The 21584-nt window shown below is 45.7% G+C and overlaps 1 protein-coding gene across 4 annotated transcripts in view; it reads right to left on the bottom strand.

Moving 5' to 3' along the window:
* Positions 1 to 21584, bottom strand: part of ntrk3b (neurotrophic tyrosine kinase, receptor, type 3b) — a 164517-nt gene that overhangs the window by 114096 nt on the left and 28837 nt on the right. For all 4 annotated transcript variants that reach the window (XM_061068463.1, XM_061068462.1, XM_061068461.1 and 1 more), the window contains exon 3: positions 18540 to 18611. In XM_061068463.1, the coding sequence (XP_060924446.1) occupies positions 18540 to 18611 (72 nt within the window). The remainder of the gene's footprint in view (positions 1 to 18539; positions 18612 to 21584) is intronic.

Below are 21584 nucleotides of genomic sequence, written 5' to 3'. Positions count from 1 at the left end.
CTTTTCACTGACCTCCCAAAGAAAACTAGTGTCTTCAGCTCATTCAAAACTCTGCAGATATCACCAAGAGGAGACAGCACATTAGCCCACTTTCAGATGCTCTGCACTGATTTCTTGCAACATTGAGAATGGATTTACTTAAAAAGGACAAAAATAGCCGAAATAAAATAATTCTATTACGCCTTAAAGCTTTGGAACCCACTACCTATTTCTCGTTAAAGAAAGATAAAAAGGTATCTGTTTACTTTAATCTTTAACTAACAATGACTTTGCATGTATACACTGCTGCATCTCTTAGAAAATAATGTAAATGACTTGGATGTTATGCTCTAAGTGGCTATTTTTGTTCAGCTGTTTTGTTTTCAATCATATGTTACTATATCCGAATTACGTCGTTATTGTATCTTATTATAACAGCTGGATTTTATAAAATTGACATCTTTTGTTACATTAAAAGTGCATTTCATCTCGATTTTTATTTTCATTCTCTATTTATCTATTTTGATGTTATACTTGCAGCATTAAATTGGTTTATTGTATAGCACTTTGAACTTAGTTTATTGAATGAAAGGTGTTATATAAATACAGATTATTATTGTCATTATAAGAATTATTAGAACAAAACTGAAGTTTCCACAATGTGTTATTAAAGCTGAAATTTATCATCCTGTGCATCTTCTTAGGCAGTGAATTGTTGAGATGGAAACAGAGGGCTCAAATCAGCCATCTTATCAGCCTCCCTGGAAGCACAGAGGAGAAAAAAAAATGTATTTCCTTTTTCACATTATCAAAGTCCTTCTCCTCTATCCGTCTTTGTCACAGGGAAATCAGCTCAGTGCCTCACTCTCACGGTACCATGCAGCAGCGGTGTACGAGAGGCCGCAGGCTCCATCCAGAGGCCAAGCAGCCGAGCCACAGGGGCTGAGGAGAGCAGGGCCGATACCCCCTCTCCCTCGCCCTCCCACAGCCACCCCCCTTGACACAGTAAATAGCAATCTGCTCGGCTGAAATCCTCATCCTCTTGTCCAAACACATTTGAGGGTTCTTTGGCTGTGTCGTTTGATTGACAGCGCCTGTGTCGAAGGGCTCGCCGCTGTGTACACCGAATGTCAGGCCTCAGCCAGACAACTGTCTGTCAGCGCGCAGGTCGCAGAGTGAGTGGCGAGTGATGGAAGAGGGAGGGAGTGAGCGGACGGGAGGGAGGCCAGGGCAAAGTGCTGCCTCAGGCCTCGGAGAACCTCATCTGGCCTGCGGGACTTGGCTGCTTTGGAGAAGTGCTGCCGCTGCTGCTGCTGTAGAGCTCACAGGCGCACTGACAGACACACAACCAGCTACCACTGTGAGAGCGGGGCGTGATGTCACTGCATGTTCGACCCTCGGACCGCAACTTGAAGGCACCTCAGCATCTCAGCCGAGAAGACGGAACGATGCACAGGAGCTTCTGTAAACCAATTCTCCACCAAGATGAAAGCGACTATTTTTAGCTGCTCTGCCACCTCAAGGAAAGGAAAAATGTTTTCTTGCCTCTCGATCAATCCCCCCCCCCTTTTTTCAGTTGTTCAACACTCAAGAGATCAAAAAGCGACGGCAGGAAAGCAAAGGCAGCAAGGTGAGGATGCAGTGAACTGTCAGTGGGAGGTTTGAATTTGAGACGGCAGGAGAAAGCTCAGTGTTACAGACACTATCGATCCAGTCACGCCAGTTGACATGGAGCCTCCTGAGACTGAATGTCCTGTACTGCAGATTAACTGAAGCCATTATTCCTGTGGCTCACCACGACAGGATCAGCACAGCCGTCATAAGGCATTAGGATCGGTTGGAGTGCTGTGATTATGGATGTAAAGATCGCCCTCACAGCCTGGCCACTCTCTCTCTCTCGGCCTCTCTGAATGGGCCTGGAGGTGAAGGCCTCCTTCTCCCATGGTGGTGCTTTCATGCCTAACTTCTCTCTCTCTCTTCCTTCCGCTCTTCCCACCCTGTCATTATCTACTGTAGCTTATGTCTTGTCTCACAGTTTCTATTTCTAAATCTCTCTCTCTGTCTGTCGACTTTCACAGTCAATTTCTCTCTTTGTCACTCGCTTTTCAGGCTTGGTTTGAGACATTTTTTTTTGTCTCTGCCTTTTCTTTTGACCACTTTTTTCCCCTCTCACTCACTGGGATCTTGATTCAGTCTGATATGGTGCCAAATGGCCATTCGTCAAATCAGGGGACAGTGCTTTATGAGCAGTGCATTATTATACAATCCTCATGCTAAATATGGCAGGATATTACATAGCCGTGTATCACTCCCACATCAATTTGTCAAGATGTTGACTGAGTGAAGTCTGAAAATTAATTAAGGAATTAAAGGCTCACTGATCAGCACACACTGAACCTCACACTCAGATTACCACCATCCATATTTATAGGGATCCTACTGTTTCTGTCATTTTGTAATTATGATTATTACAGAATGCTGCACAAACCCTTAGACACAAAAACACATATTTAGAAAAATCACAGAATCCAAGCTTTTTTCAGATTCTTTTTAAATATTTGGATTTTTCTGCATCACACTCTGTAACCTAATTCCTGTGTCTCTGATTTTATAGAACATTTTGCACTTTTTCCCTTGTAGCTCCCGCATCTTTCACTTTGCAATTGTTTCTCCTTTTTTAGGTAAACATGGGCTGTTTTGCACAGTGTGCTCAGTGAAGCAATAGGCTTTATAGTTCTTTCACAGTGATACTTTAAACAAGATGTTGGCGGAGCCTCTTGGCTCTCACTTTCAAAAATGTTATTGTCACAGTCTGCTCATCTCCTGTCTGCTGGTATTTTTCCACTCCTCTGTCTCTGCTCCACTCTACCTGTTAGCCACGCCCCCTCATCAGGCCAACTCTCCACACCTGTGACAGCCCTGGCTGCATATAAGCCTGCTCCTGTCTCTGCTTCAGTGCCAGATTGTCTTGCGTAAATGCCTGACCTCCAGCATTTCTCTCTCCGGCCTGCTACCTGTTATCTGCCTGCTACCTGCTCCAGCCTGCTACCTGCTACCTGCCTGCTACCTGCTCCGGCCTGCTACCTGCTATCTGCCTGCTACCTGCCTGCTACCTGCTCCGGCCTGCTACCTGCTATCTGCCTGCTATCTGCCTGCTATCTGCCTGCTACCTGCCTGCCACCTGCTTGCTACCTGCTTGCTACCTGCTCCGGCCTGCTACACAGCTCACCACTGAACCTGTCTGCATCTAGGTAATCCTCCTGCTGTGGACCTTGCCTCCACTCAGCAACACCAGACTCACTCCTTGCCGGATCTCGCTGAAGATCACTGGGAACAAAGACTTTTCACCCTGCCACTGTTAAGAACTGTTTTAGACTGCAGTGAAAAATAAAGTTCATTACCAATTAAGATCTCGTCTGCCTGTGCTGCATTTGGGTCCTCACCATACCCGTGACAGTACAATCTGGCCAGACATGGACCCAGCGCACACGCCGATGGATCGCCTGGAGAAGGTAGAGGCGATGCTCCAGCACCACGAGGCGCTGCTGCTTTCGAACTCAGCAGATGTTCGACTGGCGGTGACTAAGCAGGAGCAGGCGTTTACCTTGCTAGCCTCGCAGGTCCAACAACTCGCCGCAGCTTTTGCTCAAGCTGTCCCTCTGCCTCCAGAACCAGTCCAGCCTCTACCAGTCCCGGCTGCCTCTGCTTCCGCCTCGGAGCCTCGTGTGGGGGTTCCTGAACGCTACGCCGGAGACGCGGAGGGCTGCCGCCCGTTCCTCACGAACTGTTCCATCCTGTTTGCCCTCCAGCCCCACACCTTCGCTTCGGAAGACGCCAGGGTGGCGTTCACCGTGAATCATCTGACGGGGCGCGCTCGGCTGTGGGGAACAGCCGAGTGGGAGCGTCGCACTCCGGCGTGCTCCACTTTCCAAGCCTTCGCCGCTGAGCTCCGCAAAGTGTTCGGAGAAGCTTCCCGAGGTCCGGACGCTTCTGGAGGGCTTCTGGGTCTGAAGCAAGGGTCTCGTTCAGTGGCCGATTACTCCATCCACTTCCGCACCCAGGCTAGCTCCAGTGAGTGGAACCAGGCTGCCCAGTGCGACGCATTCCTGATGGGGCTCGCTGACTACATTAAAGACGAACTGATTTCATACGACCTTCCCACCACTGTCGACGGCATCATTGAGCTGGCGTCCCGCATCGACCGTCGCATTCAAGCGAGACAGCGGGAGAAACATCAGGGGCTCGCAGGACGACGCCAGCCCGCCCCTTCACCAGCGGCTTCCGACGTATCTATGCTTTCTGGCTGCCGGTATTCAGGGGAGCCTGAACCCATGCAGGTGGGTCGGGCCAGTCTAACTCCAGAAGAGAGGAGGAGACGCCGCGAGGGGAGCCTCTGCCTGTATTGTGGCCAAGCGGGACACTTTATTTCCAGGTGCCCGCTAAAAGGTCGGGCTCATCAGGAAGGAAGGAGTTCCTGGTGAGTCATACATCTAGCTCCTCCTCCAGCCCACGATCCCTGTGCCAGGTCCGCCTGCTACTGCCTGAGGGATCCCAGACCCTCGCCACCCTCATTGACTCTGGCTCTGATGCCAACATTATGGACTCTAACCTAGCTCTGCAGCTGGGTGTCGGTCAGATTCCCCTGCCAGCTCCAGTTTCCACCAACGCTCTGGATGGCCGACTTCTGGGAACTGTGACCCACCTGACAGTGCCTATACGGATGTTAATTTCCGGGAACCACCATGAAACACTCCCGTTTCACATCCTGCACTCTCCTCGTCATCCTCTCCTTCTGGGGTTCCCATGGCTCCGACGTCACAATCCACACCTTGATTGGACCACAGGGGCGATCCTGGGGTGGAGTTCATCGTGTCACCAGGTCTGCCTCAAGCAAGCCGCCACACCACGACCTTCTGCCACGACCAGTTCTTCTACCGATGTGCTGGGGGTCCCGGCTGAGTATCTGGACTTCAGGGAGGTCTTCAGTAAGGCCAAGGCAACCTCCCTGCCCCCACATCGGCCCTATGACTGTGCCATCAACCTCCAGCCCGGTGCCACGCCGCCCAGAGGACGCCTGTATTCCCTGTCCGTTCCTGAGAGGGGGGCGATGGAGACATATATCAATGACGGTCTAGCGGCAGGCATCATCCGCCCTTCCTCGTCTCCGGCTGGAGCAGGTTTCTTCTTCGTGGAGAAGAAAGACAAGACACTCCGCCCCTGCATTGATTATCGTGGATTGAATGACATTACCATCAAGAACCGGTACCCCCTGCCTCTCATCTCCTCAGCTTTCGAGCTCCTAGAGGGGGCCACCATATTCACCAAGCTTGACCTGCGCAACGCCTACCACCTGGTCCGGATCCGCGAGGGGGACGAGTGGAAGACGGCGTTCAATACCCCCACTGGTCACTACGAGTACCTGGTGATGCCCTTCGGCCTCACCAACGCTCCTGCTGTCTTCCAGGCTCTGGTCAACGACGTGCTCAGGGACATGCTCAACAAGGTCGTCTTCGTGTACCTTGATGACATTCTGATCTTCTCCCGCTCCAGAGAGGAACATGTACATCACGTCCAGAAGGTCCTCCAACGTCTGCTGGAAAACTCCCTGTTCATCAAGGCCGAGAAGTGTGAGTTTCACGTCTCGTCTGTCTCCTTCCTGGGGTACGTTGTAGGGAGAGGGACCGTGGAGATGGACTCAGCCAAGGTTTCTGCCGTCACCACTTGGCCCGCCCCTGATTCCCGCAAGCAGCTGCAACGTTTCCTGGGCTTCGCCAACTTCTACCGGAAGTTCATCAGGGGCTACAGTTCGGTGGCGGCCCCCCTCACAGCTCTTACCTCCTCCAAGGTTCCGTTTCTCTGGTCCACGGCCGCCAATGACTCTTTTCTGGCCCTGAAGACACGATTCACCTCGGCCCCCATCCTCCAAATACCGGACCCTGAACGGCAGTTCGTGGTCGAGGTGGACGCTTCCGACTCGGGAGTGGGGGCTGTCTTGTCCCAGAGAGCAGCCTCCGACCAGAGGTTGCACCCCTGCGCATTCTATTCCCGACGTTTGACCCCGGCAGAGAGGAATTATGACATTGGAAACCGAGAGCTCCTCGCCGTCAAGTTGGCTTTAGAAGAGTGGCGACACTGGCTCGAGGGGACTAAACTGCCGTTTCTGGTATGGACTGACCATAAAAACCTTGAGTACCTCCAGTCCGCCAAAAGACTGAACTCCCGCCAGGCTCGATGGGCACTCTTCCTGACCCGCTTCAACTTTTCCCTCTCCTATCGACCGGGGTCCCGCAACGTCAAGCCCGATGCCCTGTCCCGTCAGTTCTCGGAAAAGGAGGGGGACAGGACCGACCCAGACACTATCCTGCCTTCTTCCCGTCTGGTGGCCACACTCACCTGGGAGATAGAGGAGAAGGTCAGGGTCGCCGCCCAAGACCAGCCCGGACCAAGTGCTTGCCCTCCCAACTGTCTGTTCGTCCCGCCTGACCTCCGGTCCGAGGTTCTACAATGGGCCCACAGCTCTCAACTTACCTGTCATCCAGGGATCCAACGGACCAAGGACGTGGTGCGGCGCCGGTTCTGGTGGACGTCACTGGATGAGGACATTCGGGGGTTCGTCAATGCCTGTCCCACCTGCAACCAGCACAAGCCGGCTCATCATGCCCCTGCCGGTCTTCTACATCCTCTGCCTGTGCCTCATCGTCCCTGGTCACACATTTCTTTGGACTTTGTCACCGGTCTACCACCATCCAGCGGCAACACTACTATCCTGACGGTGGTAGATAGGTTCAGCAAGATGGCACATTTCGTGCCCCTGCCCAAACTCCCATCTGCCAAAGAGACGGCTAAACTACTCCTCCTCCACGTCATCCGTCTCCATGGCATCCCAGTGGACGTGGTCTCTGATCGGGGTCCCCAGTTCGCCTCAGTATTCTGGAGGGAGTTCTGCTCGCTCCTGGGAGCCACCGTCAGCCTGTCCTCGGGGTACCACCCCCAGTCCAACGGCCAGACCGAACGCAAGAATCAGGAGATGGAAACGGCACTACGCTGCATGACGTCTCAAGACCCTACTTCTTGGTCCGAACAGCTTCTATGGGTAGAATACGCCCACAACACCTTGACCAGCTCCGCCACCGGTCTCTCCCCCTTTGAGTGCACCTATGGGTTCCAACCACCGCTTTTTCCGGCACTTGAGAAAGAAACATCCTGCCCCTCTGTCCAGGACTTCATCCGCCGTTGTCGCAGGACTTGGACCCGAGCCAGGGCGGCTCTACTCCGGGCCGCTGACCGCTACACCGCGGCCGCCAATCGCCACCGCTCCAAGGCCCCAGACTACCAGCCGGGTCAGAAAGTTTGGCTTTCCACCCGTGATCTTCCCCTCCGGGTGGAATCCAAGAAACTGGCTCCTCGCTTCATCGGCCCGTTCGAGATCCAGGAGATCGTCAACCCACTGGCAGTGAGGCTCAAACTCCCTAGATCCATGCGGGTTCATCCCACGTTTCATGTCTCCAAGGTTAAACCGGTCCAAGAGAGCGCCCTGGTTCCTGCCACACCACCTCCACCGCCTCCTCGCCTCATCGATGGAGGTCCCGCCTACACTGTCCGTCGTATCCTGCAGTCTCGCCGGCGTGGGAGGGGATTCCAGTACTTGGTGGACTGGGAGGGTTACGGCCCTGAAGAAAGGTTCTGGGTTCCTGGGAGGAACATCTTGGACCGCACCATCATCAGGGATTTCCATCGACGCAACCCCACCCAGACGTCCAGAACCAGGCCACCTCCCAGACCACATCCTCCGTCGGAGTCCCCAAACGACAGCGACGACAGTCTCCCCGGGACCAGGGTCTTGGAGATGGACACTGGGCTCTCGGACGAGTATTAGCCCTCCTCCAGGCCCCCGCCTCCCACCCGGTTTGGTCCATTCGTCTTGGGACGTCGAGAGCCGTCCCTTGAGGGGGGGGTTCTGTCACAGTCTGCTCATCTCCTGTCTGCTGGTATTTTTCCACTCCTCTGTCTCTGCTCCACTCTACCTGTTAGCCACGCCCCCTCATCAGGCCAACTCTCCACACCTGTGACAGCCCTGGCTGCATATAAGCCTGCTCCTGTCTCTGCTTCAGTGCCAGATTGTCTTGCGTAAATGCCTGACCTCCAGCATTTCTCTCTCCGGCCTGCTACCTGTTATCTGCCTGCTACCTGCTCCAGCCTGCTACCTGCTACCTGCCTGCTACCTGCCTGCTACCTGCTCCGGCCTGCTACCTGCTATCTGCCTGCTACCTGCCTGCTACCTGCTCCGGCCTGCTACCTGCTATCTGCCTGCTATCTGCCTGCTATCTGCCTGCTATCTGCCTGCTACCTGCCTGCCACCTGCTAGCTACCTGCTCCGGCCTGCTACACAGCTCACCACTGAACCTGTCTGCATCTAGGTAATCCTCCTGCTGTGGACCTTGCCTCCACTCAGCAACACCAGACTCACTCCTTGCCGGATCTCGCTGAAGATCACTGGGAACAAAGACTTTTCACCCTGCCACTGTTAAGAACTGTTTTAGACTGCAGTGAAAAATAAAGTTCATTACCAATTAAGATCTCGTCTGCCTGTGCTGCATTTGGGTCCTCACCATACCCGTGACAGTTATTAATATAAACTTAATGAATTTGGAGGGGGAACCTGGACCCCGTTGATACTTGCTTGCGAGACTATTTTCAAAGGTAATGGTAATCCTTTACTCACCAAAGAAATAACAAGCCAAAAACATAAACACTCTCTTTGAAAATAACATAAATTATATTGATTTACTGTTGGCTAACTCACAACCTAATCTTCTGAACACATTTCAGTGTTGTTGTGTTCCAGATCTCAGCTAGTACACTGGTGAATACAGCGTCAAAACCAATAAAGGAGACGGCCAAATCCACTAAATCCAGGCTGTAAAAACACCAAAATAGCCATCCACATCTTTAAGAGAAATGGTTTCTCTATTTCATCCAGTTGGAAAAATTACAACTCCTTGGACTCTTCTTCTCAACACATGTTGATCTGTGTCAAAATGAAAACATCTTTTCATTGGTTTGGTTAACCAGCTACTGAGAAATATGTCTTGGTCTACTTAGCTTAATAGATGTTTGCCTTCATTTAACAGTCACTCATTAACGTCATACTGGGCCCACAGCTTGAGGGAGCTGGGAGACTATTTACTGTTTGTGTAAATACTGTATATTTGAGAACACAAGCCATCAGTCAGTTTTCTTTTGAATTCAGTTGGTTTAAAAAGCTCAAGTCTGACGTGTCTGCAAGTGGAGCGGATCTCCAGTGCTACAACAAGCATGCATTACACTGTCTAAATGTCTAAAGAAAAGAAAATTGGAGGAAACCCTGTGGTCAAAAATTGGTCTTTGTTTTCTACAATTTCAAGTGAGAGGCCTGATGCATACTAAGTAAGGCTTTATCTATGTTTTATGAAAAGGTTATTTCCAAATACACCTGGGTACTGTGATTTCTGGCAAACATTACTCAGACAGGAGTAATTTGTGTTTTTATCAGGGGCTGGTTTACGCTTCGGGTGAAGCCACATTTAGTTCTGTAGTATTTATTGCGGCAGTGAATATATGAAGAACTCTTAATCTTCAAAACATTTCTAGGAAATATCAATATGTCCCCCATTGCAGTGGTGTCCACTGATGTCTCTTTACTAGTATTTGGACAACTAGCAAAATATAAAATAAATCATTATGACCATCGTGTAAGGCCTTGATATATTTCAGGATGGATTTAGATAGAAGCAGGGCAGACAGCAGAAATGTGTCATGCTGACCCGGCTATGCACACACAATGCAGAAGTTAATAGATTGAAGTGGGCATGTCTATCAGTGAGTCAGTCTGTAGATGGGCCAGGCATGTCTGACAATCTTTCCTGTTTGAAACTGTAGTTTTACTCTGAACTCTACACAACATCAGCTCATCTAAGCACTATTTAATCTCAGCCTGACCACAGGACTCGTTCTTTGCATAAATACAACCAGCGCAGAGAGTATGGACTATGCACCTCATTCACAACCAGCGAGCATCTCAGTGGAGAGTCAGGGGGGGAGCAGCAGAGCGTTTCTGCCTGCAGTTTACGCAGCCAGCACATAGCCTGCTCCATGACATCACCGTCAGAGGGTGGCGAACCTCCCTGTTTGTGTACCCTGAGATTAACCACACGTGCACCCAAGCAGCCGAGCAAGAGGACAGAATGCAAATTTGAACGTACAGTGAATATATGAATGTGGTGATTCAATGTGAAGTGTTTGTTCAAACCTCCACGTCTGGGAAATAAGCCCTACTGTAAGCCCTGTTTGAACTGGTATGTATAGTGTGTTATTCTCCCTATTGAGTAGTTTTTTTTTTTTAATGAAATAGTCCACCCCACTTCCAGAATGCAGAGTGGAAAGCGAGTGTGCATTATCAAACTGTTAGCAGTTTGGTTCACCTGCTGTGGCAACGCAGCAGCTGGCACACCTACAATGCAACCCATGGTCTGTTTCCCACAGTGATTTCATGTGGTGCATTGTGGGTGGTGAGGTTTTGGAAAATGGCGGAGGCGGTCTACAACAAAATCTAATGTGAGAGGGAGATCCTGAAGTACCCTTCACCTCCCCATCTGCCATCTCTCACAGTCACAGGGCTTCAGCCCGGGCAGAGCAGAGAGACAGGTCGGTCTGTGGGAGGGAGCCAGGACCAGGCAACCTTTACTCACCGTGCAACGCCAACTTCCAATTTAACACACTCGGAAAGCAGGAACGCGCCCACACAGAGCACAGTGGGCAAGAACTGTTACAGTGAGATCTCAGCTGAATTACTGTTGATTCGAGGATGGATTCTAGGAGGAGGTCCTCCTCCAGAGCAACACTAAATTAAGAAACAACAGGATATGGAGAAATAACAGCCGTTGTGCATTTCTTGGAGATCAAAAGTCATTGAATAACTCCCACAAAGCAAAACACCTTAAGGTAGGCCACAATACTTGATTCATTACCACAGCTCTGCAAACAACTGATTTGAATGCACTGCTACGATTTCAGAAAACCAAATGTGACATAGAATTATTTTGCTCTCGGGAGAATTGTTGTAGATTTAACAATGTAGATGTGATTGAGGAGTAGATATATTTTGTATTATAAAGTAAATATATTCTTTATCTTTTTCTGTTCGTAAACATTTTGATTGTTTGTAAACAAAGATTTCCATTTCAGGAAATTGTACTTGTCTTCTTCAAAAGAAGATCATCCCTTTGAATTGTCAAAAACTAGACTTAGATTTGGCTTCTATAGGTGCTTTGCAGAAAGTAGCATAACAAAGCTTAGTTCACGTTTACAGTCACATTTTAAATGAAAGTAAACACCCATAGCAGGAATGTTATGTGTAAATAAATTCCCCTCAAGCTGTCAGTGATTTTTCCAGAAAAGATTAAGAGTGAAAATGAGCCTCTCTCATAAGTTAAAAGAAAAACTACTTTATTCATCACAAATTTCACCAGCTTGCCATGACTTCAAATACGGCAACTCTCCAGAAAGATCCACTTCTCTGAGTAAATGCCACCCTCTTTTAATATCATACAACAAAGAAGAGTTGTGGTTTTATCAGACTATTTTCAACATTAATTAAATGGATGTGGATAATAATCACCGTAGAAGCATTAAAACAAAGTCAAAGTTCAGTCCAGCAACCTCAAGCATTCCTGGTTTCCATGGGTGTTTGCCACCTGTCCAGAGTGTGAATGGTAGGATGGCACATTCAGTATAAAGGTTTAGCATTAATTTACACCTTGCAGATCACTACTCTATTTTTATACGCCTGTGAAAGACGCCAGGTGGAACATCACAGAGATTGCAGCCATCATCTGGGTGAAGGCTTCAGCTCCCACTCAGCCACCACCCAAAGTGAATAGGCTACCTGCAAACCTGAGGGAGTACCTCTTTCACAAAGACAAAGGGGAAAAAGGAAGAGTATTTTAGAGAAAAGCTGAAGAGCAAGCATCTGTGCTCTCTGTTTAAACGCCCTTACAAGGTAAACAAAGAATAATCAGACATCTAATTAAAGGTGGTCTCAGGCCAGCGAGGCAGCTGACCCGAGTATGAAAGTGACATTTAGGAATTAAAAAAAAGAGGAACCATGTAGTCGGGAAGATTTAATGAGAGACACTCTCTCTGCTTCCCTCTCCCTGTGGGGAGTGACCTTTCTCACTCCCCGGTGACAACATTCCCTACAGATTTATTGGGCCTCTCCCTCGGCTACACTGGAATGAAGAGAGGGGTAGCCTCACCATCCAGACACTGACCTTTAATTTGACACAGGCAGGGACAAGCATCGCCCAGCCGACCAGCGGCTTCAGACAGAAAACTGGACCCAGCGGTGGCAGAAAGGAGTTGAAAGCCCAGGACCTTGTCATGGCACCTTTGTTGATAGCTTCCATTTCCATATGGAGCTTTATGTGCAGGATAAAAGTGTGCAAGATGAACACACACACACAGGGACGGATCAAATTAGTAGGACAGGAAGTGATTGGTCTCAACCTAGCTCGCAGTACAGGAATTGTTTAAAGTGCTAATGGGAGGTACAAGTCACCCTGCCTCATGTCAAACAGAGAGTCACAAGTGTCCCTGAAAAGTTCAGTAATATGTTTAATCATGGTTTTTGGTTTCTATCCGAGATTAGGTGACAAAATTGATATCACTCAGCTCGTCCCATCAGCCAGAAAGAAGGAAAGGAATGTTCAAGCTTTTGGTTTTAAAGGGAGTTAGCACCTCTACATAAAGTCACTACCCCTACTTTTTTTAATGATTATTATTAAACAAACAAAATACAACATTTATATTCGTGACCTTTAACAACGCTGGTGGAAAGATTTTATTTTTAACCTTTGGACAGAAACAGACTAATTATTCCCCTCCTTCTTCCACCCTTTATGCTATGCTAATCGTGCTACCCCAGGGGTCAGGTTTCACACTTAGCCAGATACAGTATATGGGAGTGGTATGTCTGTACTGCAGAAAATAGGCTGAGGAGTGTATGTGACTTATAGATGAAGTATATTTCATGTTTCGCTTATATAACAAAAAATATTAATAGTACTTTACTTGTGTGCTGTATTTTCAGTATCAGTATTTATGCAAATGAAGTTAACGATGGCATGTACTGCCTTCACAAATAAAAGGCTAAAGAATGCTGTAGAGACCACTTTTAGGGCTTGTAAGATTTACTCATGTACCAGAGTCAGACATGGTTGTTAGCCTGTGAATATAATTCCTGATTCCTGCAGACTTTAGGGAGAATATAGCTGCTGCAGTGTTCACATTTTGTCAAGTTTTATTTATTCTTATGCATCTTGAGGAAAAAAAGGATCAGGCATGATATCTATGAGTGTGTGTAATATCAGGGGGGGCAATTAGATCTAGTGCATTTAAATGTTGTTTCATCGGAGGACTGTTGGGCCTTGGCTGAGGTATCCACTCTATTGATTGCTACCCTATATTTTATTTATTAATTTATTCCTGCCACTGTCTCAATACACTATATAATATAAAACAGCAGGTGGAATCTTGTTTATTACCTGTTGAAGAAGCTACATATCTGCAACACAAGCACATACAAACTGAAAAAAAAAGTAATATACTCAAAACATTGAGAGGTTGCACGTTCTATATACTTTGGGAAGAAAATAACACTGGAAGGTCAAGGATGAAGCTATTTACTTTGTCTTATATAAGAGCAATGTATTCTGTCACGATTAATTACAGTAAAATCTGTCTCTGTAGCAGCAATACAAAATATGATGTCATTAAGTAAATTATGGCAATTCAAGATGCCAGAAGTGTAGCATAAACCCTGCAGTGGCATCAGGTGTGTGTGTGTGTGTGTGTGTGTGTGTGTGTGTGTGTGTGTGTGTGTGTGTGTGTGTGTGTGTGTGTGTGTGTGTGTGTGTGTGTGTGTGTGTGTGTGTGTGTGTGTGTGTGTGTGTGTGTGTGTGTGTGTGTGTGTGTGTGTGTGTGTGTGTGTGTGTGTGTGTGTGTGTGTGTGTGTGTGTGTGTGTGTGTGTGTGTGCGTGATCTCAGTAAAGAACCTTCTGAAGAAGATTAAAGTGTTCACATAATTACTGTTATCTAAAACCATTTCACAAGGGCCCTTGTCCTTTATATCTCCCCCATCACATTCAGCAGGAAGACTCCCACTGCCGAACAGAAAAAATTGTCAATTTATAAAACAATGACAATCACAATTTGGCCCCGGCTGCCAATGATCTGCAGAAAAAACATATCAACAATTGAAGGGGAGTAGTTACTGGTTGATTAAAAACAGTATTAATTCTGAGTGTTTTAACTTCTTTTTAATGGACTGAGTAAGAACCAGGTAGTCAGCGGTGTTGAGCAAGTTCATTTGGGTTTTAGCTGAAAACAGTGGTATTTATTTACTTTCACATGATTAAAAGCATTCTGTTAATCGTCATTATGAGCAACACTATACAATCACGTTTTTTCGGTCATGCAGAAAAAGAGGTAAGACCTTTTGATTAGAACGCCGTCAAAATCAGAGGAAGGGAGAGCGCAAACACAACTGCTGCTTTTCATCAAGGGTGCCACACAGACACATTAATGAGATCTTCACCCACTCAATACACAGAAATGAGATGGTTATGTTTGTTAACCCTTCTGGTCCGAAACAACAGGAGCAGCTCGACCAGCAAGTTCTAGTGTATTAACTGCCCATGTACTGAAGCTTGAGCTCTCTGCAGCGGCCGCAGGTTCGGTTATGACCTGCATCCCCCCCACTCTCTCTCCCCCAGTCACGCTTATAATGGCCACAGAGCCCAATAATATCTTTTATAAAAATTACAACTGTGGCTAACTAGTCTCCTCTGTAACCAAATAGCCTATGAGCAATTTAACATGCCACAAAATATATTTATGGAGATCTGTGGTCTGAAATTGAAAAGCTCCAAGGGAACTATTTCTCCTTGTTGTCTGACAGCTGCATGTTCTTCCACGCATGTGCAAATAAAACTTTAATGGCACACATTATTGGTTGTCCGGGAAGTGTTGATGTGCATGGAATAAACCACGGAGTGTACGGACAACACAAGACTGTTCACAAGTTCTGAAAAATCACAGCATCCAATGATGTAACTGGTCCTACTGGCACGGAGTGGGGTCATTTTCTGCAGCAACAGGGCAAAATATGACTGATTGTTCCTTCAGTGTCCCCTTATGGTACTTAAGAGGTTCAAGGCTGTTTCATCAGTTTCTCCAGCCACTGCTGAGTTGGAATTTCCTGCCGAGTCTCTGGTGCCACGGAGACAAACGCGGCAATATGTTTACTTGATGGTCTTTTTTTTTTAGCAGATACCCAACAGAGATACCCTCAAATTACTTGACGAGAAAAAAATCCTCACATCCATTTTTACAAGATTACTTAGTAGCAAAGTTAACACGATACATATTCATATTTATATTTACAGGTCAATATAAGTAACCTAATTTTTCAGACCCTACAGAATATAATCAACTGCGGGGACAGACAGGCAGCTTATTTTTCTATTTAGGGAACAGCGGAGAGGACAAGACAGATTGTTGTGATTTTAGTGATGGACATGGAAATCACAAGGCTGTGATGAATGTAGATAATAATAACTGTTATTTTGCTGACAAACTCCTACGCAGTCACATCACAAGCGTCCATCATCATCATGTATGACTCTGACCTCCTGCTGCTGTACGTGTGCGTCACTCCTCTGTAACACTGATAATCACCAAATGCTCAAAATGTAAATCTCAATTTGTTGATTTCATACTTGAATCTCACAAGTAGATTAATTCGTAGAGCCAAATATTTGTGTGCTGAGTGCATGATAAACAGATTTTAATACTGGAGAGTTAATCACGTTTAGATTCAACGTGATGTCATTCAGTTTATATTTGACTGTTCTGCGTCTTGCTCAAGAATCAGCAGGATACTGGGTTACAGAACATACCAGCTGCTGCGTGGATACCATCCCTGCATCTCCTTTATGTACCAATATCCTGTTGATCAGACCGAAGCACTCTCTCAGGCTGCAGTAGCCTTTAATTAGGTTTATTTTGGGCTCAAATAAAATACAGCCGGCCCATAGAGGTCACCTCATAATAGCAGCTCTGATGCCTTGACAAGAGCTGCTTGGAAAATAAACAAGGCTACAAAAAAGGATATTAAATATAGCTGAGCTCTTTTCTAATGAGACAGGCAGATGTTTCTGTTCTGTTAGAGCTTGTGAGCTGTATCCAGTTTTTATTTTATTGTTAGATTGTTGTTGCTGGGATTTTTCTTAAAAAGAGAATTGTGTTCTTTTACAATGACAAAAGAGCTACAAAGATTTTTGGAAATTTCATTTCAATGTTTTGTTGGTTTTTGATGTATTAATGGGGTACTTAAGTATTTCTGATACACTGAAAAACTACCAGTACCCTACCAAACTGACTCCTGATTCACAGTGCCCAGTTTTCCACTAAGCTTTTATCCCAAATTAATTGAGTAGCCTCAAATTTTTCTCCAAATGTAGCTGATGGCAAAAACACGGCAACACGCCACCCACATACACACAAAAAAGACGTGGTGTATGGCTCCCACCTGCCTCACATTGAGAGTATTGGGTTGGGTTTTGGCATGCTTCTGATTGGCCTTATGCTGCTTTCAGTGCTACCGTCAATTGGAATTAGTGAAATTGCAAACTCTGAGTTGTCAATGTCAAGGTCCTAGATCATCAATACCATAAAAGGGGTCCTGTTATAATGCACCTATCTCATGAACAAAGTAAACATGACCCCATTTGAAGGCAGTTACAGGCCCAACATCCATTGAAACAGTAGTTAAATTTCAAACTGGCAACTGTGGATTTTGGCTGTTGCTAGCATATTTTATCAGCTGTTGCTAGAAACCTAATTAATATAACGTTAGCTCTATCTCTCTGAGGAAAATCCTGTAAATATTGATGGCTACCTACATGCTGCAAAATAATAATGCTGCTGGCCTTAGAGTTAAGGATACATTTCTAAATGTAATAATTTAGTAAACTGACAAACATTTGCAGCTTATACATGAGTTCGTACAGAACCATGATTGCTGATCACAGTTCAGAGACGTTCACACAGAATTAATTGTTAGGTCAAGGTACATAACACAATATGCACTGTCAAACATACAAAACGATACCTGATAAATATATTTAACGCAAATAGAAGAATATTAATTGTAAGTAGAGGTTTACAGCTGTTGGTGTTAATCGTGTGATTTAGCCTGTGATGGCCTGAACATATGATGGAGAGAATGGCTTAAATTCTCCTCACAAAGGAGCGTCTGATTGGCCGGGCTTTAAGCAGAAGCATCTGACACTGATATCAATGAGGTCAGCCTTCTGTGGCTAAGCTTAGGCATAATAATTAATCTTCTTTGACATCATCATCGTCAGGTCACCTAGCAACCATTCACCTGCATTAACACCACCACAAAGGAGGCCTGACTCGCAATGTCTGGGGAAGAACTGTCGCTGGCGAAATCCACTGAAACACATTAGATCTCTTTTCCATTTGTAAACCACAGTTTTAGCTGGAATCTAAAAGGGCATGTCAGTAAATATAGTATGGCATTGTGAAAGTGAGGAATGCTTAAATTAACACTTCATTGCAAATATTTAATGTTTCATTTCAGCTCATTTATCACCAACCGGGTTTGAATTTCACCCTCTGATTTAGCCTTAAACCACAGGTGAGAACAAAAGAGAAAAGGGTATCGTCACCTTCTCATTAGACTGTTTCTTATATCTTTAGCGAATCGTTTCTTATCTGCAAAGCAATGACACCAATCAGCCACAACATTAAAACCAGTGGCCCATCACTTTATATTTGGTGAGAGAGACAGACCAAAAGTAAGCATCCGATCAGATTTTTTTTTCTTTTCGCTAACAAACAAGATTAAGAGAACCCACCCACACACGCTGTGCAAGGTGCACACATTTAAGCCTAACAGCAGTCATTTGCAGAATAAAAGAGACCAAACTGCCTCTCAGTCGACAACTGGAAATTGCAAATGGCAGAGTGTTCAGGTAAAAGACTGTGACTGAGTTTCTTGCCATGTTTACTCCTGGAAAATTGGGGAATAACAGGCTGTCATACGGTGACACATCAGCCTTTGTTAAAGAAATTACTTTGCTCTTTGCCCATCTCTCTGAAGCTAGGCCTCCTGGACAAATTGTCCATTCGGGGAGAGCAGACTAAATGGAGCTGCGTCTTCTGCATGTTGCTCTACGGAAGCACAAAAAACCGGGAGATAGGAATCCAATTATCCAAGGCATATAAAGGATGTCTCATTTAAGATGTGCTGCTGTTGCGACAGTATTGGCGGCGTCCCAATTTTCCCGAAGTCAGTCTCTATCAACTGCATCATCTTCTGCTCAACACTAACTTATCTGCAGCCATATACTACAAGCTGTCAGGCATTCTAGATCATAATAAATCTTTTGAAGGCACAGGAAACATGTTTGTCAAAGATAGAAATGTTTACTCACATGTAGCGTAGGTGTGGGTTCTGAGCGAACGCTCGAGCCTGGATCACCCTCAGGTTGCAATTCATGATTGTTCTGAAAGGACAAAAGATAAAGTACAGATGAAATGTTAGAGTGAGCACCAAAACATTTATTTCCTTCCTATACAAATACATGCACAAAGTCTCACATTGAGATGATCACATAACTGAATCCTGGCCATGTTGAAGTATTTTCTACGTCACCTAATTTTTCTGCATTTCATTGCATCTCTGCTACTTTTTTATATTTATTTATTTTGTCTTTTCTTGTGTGAACACATTTAATTAATTCTATTTCTACTAAAACTGCCAGTTAACTTAATATAAAAAATTTAAATAGTGAGAAAATTATGTTTCTTTACTAGTTCATTTCAAGACATTTTTATTTCTTCCTGTCCATAACAGTTCTAATTATCTGTCTGCTCCAATTCTTCATTTGCCTACTCTACCCCCTGCAGAGCCTACACTGAAATGGAGCCACACTTTGAACCACCGTGTGATGTAAGCCTTGTGAACATACACGTCTTTACTGTAAACCAAGTGAAATTAGAGCATGCATTCCAAGGCATTCCCCCATCGTGTTAACTTTTGTTACGCAAAATAACTCTGAAATCCTCATTTATACTGGGGACCCCGCGTGGAATCCTCTCAAGGAGAATCCCTTGCGACCCAGTTTGGAAGCCACTGTTCTGGGCTACAATGGTAATGACTTCTAATCTTGTAATCACAGATGTCTCCCTCCGAAGAAGTCACTGACATCATCAGTGAGCGCCTCATAACGCAGTGTGCTGATTATAACCAGCTGTTGGTGCCAATTACCTTCTAGAAGCCTGATCACACTTCTGTGGTGTTTGACAGCGACGTGGTGTTTCATAACGTAAAAGTTCCCAAAGTGGGACTCTGGGATCGGCAAGGGTCCTTGGGAGGAGTGCCCAAAAATGTAACTGTTATTTTACTGCCTAGAAATTAGCACGACAACATAAGAGCTTTGGTTTTTAGTGTAATCTCTCAGTAGTAATGACAATTATATTGAACACAATCATCTCTGAATCAGAAGTGATATGATTGTTGCTGCATTTCAGAGGAAGTCTTAAAATAAAATTGGAGTTTAAGCCAAAGACACATTTTGCTGAAAGTAGGAACAATACTGGGTCTTTTGTTATTTGGTTTTCTAACTGAAAAGCATTTTCAGTTATAGTAAGGGTGCTTCTGACACTCACCACATAAAACACAATCTAATTGATGCCAAAATAATGATCGATGCCAACTGGCAGCTATTTTCAATAAACGCAGACATTTATCACATATGTTAACAAGAATATAAATTCAGTATTTTTTTTATAAATGAAACCCCTTAACAGACCAAAGCTGGCGGTGAACTGATCAGACAATTTCCTGCGCGTGTGAAGCCAAAGCCTGACCCACTGTTCCTTATTCTTCTGAGCCACAGTCTGTCATTAAAAATAAATCAGAGACCTACACTGCTGCACTGGCTGACATGTTCCCCCATTACCGTGAACACACACATCATGGTCTATTTAGATTTAATCCCACATACGGCTTCCCACGCTGCTGTAATAGCTCAGTAGTGCACTGAAGTTGTATTAATCCACACCTGAAAACAGTCCCCAGTGAATGCACTATTTTCTCTCTGTGTTGTCTCCTTTTGAGTATGTTTGCCAAAAACTACAGCTGTAAAAGGAGATTAGGCCCTATAACAAATAATTATTACAATACACAGGTGAGGGATGCAGCCAGTCAGCTATATGATAATTATTTCTTTAACTCCGACAAAGGTTATGTTTTCACCCCTGTCCGTTGTGGTTTGTTGGTTGGGTCAGCAGGAAAACTAGAGAAATGAAATTCCATGTAACTTGGTGGAAGAATGGGACATGGGCCAAGAAAGAACCTATTAAATTTTGGCATGGATCTGAAGAAAGAGGCTGAATTTTACACTTCCTTTAACATTACGAGCGAGGGTGTTTTTTGACATTTTCATCAACGTCCCAGTTAATAATTGAAGGATCCTGATGAATTATGAGGCATATATAGGGGACTAATATGAGTGTGTGCAATTTGATGCAGCTGGATGGAACTTAGGGGACTGTTGGGTCTTGTCGGATGTATGCGCTGTATTTAGTACTATTTGGGTTTTCAGATGAATTATTAAATACTTTTTTCCACTTTATTTAAATTCAGATAATGGAGGTAAACTGTGACATGGATAATGTAAGTGTTTACAAAGTAACTTTCTCATTTCTCTGTACTGCTAACAGCCCCACAAGACACCATCACATAAGGCAACAGCGATTCCTGGGAAACCCCGACTTCAGGTGGGAAGCTGGCGTCCCCAGACAAGGCAGCAGAAGAGAACCAGTGGTAATGAGAAAAATGCTAATTTAGTGGTGGAGATATTGCGCTTGGCTTCCCTGATGAGGGATCAAGGGGATCAGGGGAGAGGCCAGCTTTGACTTCGGAGGGCAATAGAGAATACGTTTTTCTGCAGAGAGAAAAAAGCAAAGAGGAAGAGGAGGTCGGAGTCAGCAGCTGAGGGACGAGCGCCACAGGCGAGAGGAATGGAAAGGATGTGGCCTCACAGTGCAGGGTAGCAAAGCAGGAAAAGAGCGTAGCATTGCTTCAAGGAGTGAAGAGATGAGAATGAGAAAAGTCCCAATTCTACAGCAGGGGCCACGAATTCAATTTTCCCTGCTGTTTTTCAGTATAATTTGATCAGTGGCTGAGCAAAGCAAAGGGGATGTTCCACCAGCGTGTGACTTTAAAGAATTAAAAGCTTGTTTAAACATCAGCTTGCGTTAGGATCAGGAACACGCCTTTCACTCCATCTTCTCTCCCCACAATCCGACTAACAACTTGTCGCCTCCTCTGAGACTTAGCCTGGATTGAGTCATATTCAGAGACGTCTCGGACATTAAATCCCAAAACGTTGCTGGTGATCCTGCAGCTGCAGCCGCTCGAGTCACTTCTCTCGTTTTACAGTGGTAACCATTGGCCTCTCTGCAGCAAGCAG

This window comes from Limanda limanda, chromosome 3, assembly GCF_963576545.1.
Source record: "Limanda limanda chromosome 3, fLimLim1.1, whole genome shotgun sequence".
NCBI lineage: Eukaryota > Metazoa > Chordata > Actinopteri > Pleuronectiformes > Pleuronectidae > Limanda > Limanda limanda.
Note: the sequence above shows the minus strand (reverse complement) of the source record. Positions and strands in the feature narration are given on the sequence as shown.